General features: G+C 44.7%; 1 protein-coding gene across 1 annotated transcript; it reads right to left on the reverse strand.

Annotated features, from left to right (window-relative positions):
• Positions 1–2,826: 2,826 nt before the first annotated feature.
• Positions 2,827–3,192, reverse strand: LOC310677861 (microtubule-associated protein 1 light chain 3 gamma-like; the record flags this gene model as incomplete). Its single annotated transcript, XM_083441043.1, has 1 exon — positions 2,827–3,192. One exon carries the CDS (start codon positions 3,190–3,192, stop codon positions 2,827–2,829), a length of 366 nt encoding a protein of 121 aa, XP_083297169.1.
• Positions 3,193–3,827: the final 635 nt, after the last annotated feature.

Genomic DNA, 3,827 nt, shown 5'->3' on the forward strand with positions numbered 1-3,827 from the left:
CTGACACAAATATTTCATTTCAATTTTCTCCCGCCTCCCCAATGCATACATTCCAGGAAAGTGAGAGCTCTAGAAGTCAAGCATCTGCTCCAGTGGCAACAAAAAATGTCTCTCACATATTGTTATCTACAGGCACAGCAGGCGCTGTAACTCTCCAACAGTTTGACACACACTTCCATTGCCTCCCAAGACAGATGGATGCCAACCAACATGTGCTAATAACAGAGCCTTATCAGTGGGTCCACCACACCTCTTAATGCCCCAAATACACCTTTGGGTCTGTCTAACATACTATTTCTAATAAAATTCTAGCATTTATTAACCCCAAGCCTTTAGCACCCACAGGGCAGGACTGGAATGGATAAGTAGAAATTACAAGGAAGCAGATTTTGCCTAAATAGGAGATGAAGTTTCCAAACAGTAATAACTGTTCAGCAGTACAACAGACTGCCTTGGGAGGTGGTGGGCTCTCCTTCCCTAGAGGTACTATTTGAGCAAAGGCTGGACAGTCATCTGTCAAGGAAGCCCTGCTCACATCCTGTACTATAGATCCTGCACTGCACAGGAAGTCTAGAGGGCCTCTGCTGATTCATGATTCTTCAGTCACCCCTGCTTTCTTTACTGTCCATGCAGGAGGCAACTGGAAAGACTGTATTTATTTACCGGCTATACAGAATGTCTAATGTGCATGACATGGGAAGCACAGCAAGGGGCTAAAACAATGAGGGACACAAGGTCAAACCACCTCAGTCCACACGTACATAACGAATAGCCAAGTAAGGCATAAACCCCCCCAATTTCCCTCCACACTCCTTTTGGAGCTTCAAATGCACATTGGTGCTACAAACATACATGATTTTGAACTGGCCTGCCACATCAACTAACAAAATATTAAACAAGACACTGTTGAGTGTGCTTTACCAATAGCAATGCAACTGAAGAAATGGATAGGTAATGGAAATGGTTGCTAATATCAACCAAATATCCTTCCAAATATCAATGAGGGGTGGAGGGTGTTTGGGTTTCCAGCTGAGAGCTGCTGGAAGCATCTTGGTATGTAGCAATCTCTTACTATTTTCATCAGAACAAGGATTTGGATTAATGTTTGAATCAACACTGAACATTTCCACAAGGCATGACTCACATCTAACCACGGGGTAGATGCGAGTTAAGCTGGGAAACATTTTGAGGTGAGTCCAAGATTTTGCAGTGTTGCCAGCTTGAGGGGTGGCTGAAATGTATAAAAATAACACGTTGCCTTTAAAAACCAAGCAATTTCAAACATACCGAACCCCTTTTAATAAAAATGTAAGTTAGTCCAGGAAGTGCTTCAAGGAAATATTCATGATCTCCCACCCTCTTCGACCAGAAATACGAGAAATTGGATTTCTAAGCAGAGGTTCACATGGCTTATGACAGTCTGAATAAGACCCTCAGGAAATAGCACAACTCTGGCCTAAAGAAACAAAGGCCCAATTCTTATGACCAAGCAGTCACATGGAGGCCGATCTGTATGGAAAATCATTCATGTGCAGCCACAAACATCTTGTAAATGTGGGTGTGCGGTGGCATGGTGAAAATCGGAGAATCGGCATGATGAGTGGCTACACATGAATGGCTCACCCTACAAAAAAAAGATAACAAAGAGGCCCTCTATACATTATAGCCGTGGTGGGAGAGAGGCTGCATCCCATGGTGCTGCTGTCATGCTTAAAGGGCCAACACCATATGGGTGGAGCCAGTCAGACAAGTTCTTCCCATGTAATCATCAACCCAACTGGGACTGGGTGGAAAGCACCCCTACACCATTGGTTCATTAAATTCCAGGCCTGGCACCAGCACATGGCATACTGGGGGAAATACTGGGCCACTGGCACTGCTCCTAGGCTGTCGCTGCTACTGCAGCTGATGTGGCTCATCTGAGTGGTGGCAGGGATTGAGAGGATGGCAGTTGCAGTGTGTGTAATCTCATGGGAGACACCATCTCAGATACAGTGGCCCTGCTCCTGGCCCCACTCCCAACAAGGCTGCAGCAAGGGCTTGAGAGGGAGCACTGAGCAGGGCTTCTGGCCTAATGTGAAGCTGGAGACCTTCCCAGAAAGCATATGCAACAGCAAGATTATGCTGTTATATCACTAGACGATTCTGATTGGCTACATGGGCTCTGCATATTAGAATGCCTAAGCAAACATGAATGGCTTTCGCATGCAAAGAGAGAGCCACAGTGCCAAATTGGTAATAACTCAGAAATATCTCTCTCTCTCTCTCTCTCTTTTTTTTTTAGTGTAATTGTGCCCATTTATTTCTTTATTGCAGTCCAGTCAGAAGGCTTTTTTAAAAAAGGGGAAGAAAGAGATGAAGTAACAAAAACAGCTGTGCGGTTAAAATTTCCACTCGTGGAACCCTCCAGATTCCCATTAGGCCAATCAGCTTTGTTTAAAATAAGAAAGAAAACCAGACAAAAGTTTCCTGTGCAATAGTAGTGATGCTCTTTTTTATATCTATGTCTATATCCGTCTGAAGAGATAAGGGAGCAAAATAGTTTAAAAGAATAAGCTGGCAGTGGGTTAAAGTAATGGCCCTGCAGAGTTGGTTAAGAAAGTACATGACCCTAAAATACACCCTGTCATCTGGGCGTCTTTTCAGGCAGATACAACATAGAAGGTAGTTCAGTTGCTTCAGGGACAATGACAAGAGCCTGCCTGATGGTGAATACTCTTCTCCCATGCCACTCTTCCACAAAAGCAGTTTAGAAATCCATGTTGTGACAACTATGCCTCAGAGAGAAAGGGAGGAGAGAGAGACTGCAGAGGCCTTGGAATGGGCTCAAGGGCCAACATCACCAAACGTATCTTGAGATGCGTAGGTAATGTAGAGGAAGCTGTCATCATCTTTGTTGGCTGCATGGACCTCTGAAACAGTCAGGCTCAGGCAAGGCAGGCTCTTGTTGTCCACCAGCAGGTAGAAGGCTTGAGTGGCTGTCAGGGACAGGCGGGCCCTCAGACTGTAGACAAACTGAGACATAGATAGATCCCGCCTCAACTGAGGGAGTGTCTTCTCCTTCTGGTAACGCTCAAGCACCACCGGAATCTTGCTTGGATGCTTTGACCTGATATCAGTTGTTTCCTGCATCTGAGAGGCTAAACTTTTCCTCTGCTTGAATGGACGGTCGTCACTCTGGAACCTCAACATCTTTCTTTAAAAACACAAAAGACCCTTTTCTCCCCCTCACCGGCCCTTTCCACTTCCACTCTACAGCATTAACTCCAGGCATATCTCTCTCTGTGCATGTTTTCCGTGGCACAGAATCTCATACATAAGAGAGCCAGTGTGGTGTAGTGGTTAAGAGCGGTGGTCTCGTAATCTAGGGAACCGGGTTCATGTCTCCGCTCCTCCACATGCAGCTGCTGGGTGACCTTGGGCCAGTCACACTTCTTTGAAGTCTCTCAGCCCCACTCACCTCACAGAGTGTTTGTTGTGGGGGAGGAATGGAAAGGAGAATGTTAGCCGCTTTGAGACTCCTTAAAGGGAGTGAAAGGCGGGATATCAAATCCAAACTCCTCTTCTTAAAAAAAAGAAAAAAAGAATCTCATACATAAATACAGAACTTCATAGTAAAGTGCTTTTTAAAATGTCCTTCAAATTTCTTGTAAGAAAAGTAAAATATTGAAAATTAAGCGGTTCTTCTGAGATTGCATTTGTGGGTTGGGGAAGAAGCAGATCAAGAGGGAATCCAGAGTTTAGCAGCGAGATTGCACCATCATTTATAATACAATCATCACTTTTGAGTTAACCTAGGCCTTTTTCTTTTCAATAGGCAGGCCAAG

The sequence above is a fragment of the Podarcis tiliguerta genome, assembly GCF_965153285.1.
Source record: "Podarcis tiliguerta genome assembly, chromosome: 5".
NCBI classification, from domain to species: Eukaryota; Metazoa; Chordata; class Lepidosauria; order Squamata; family Lacertidae; genus Podarcis; species Podarcis tiliguerta.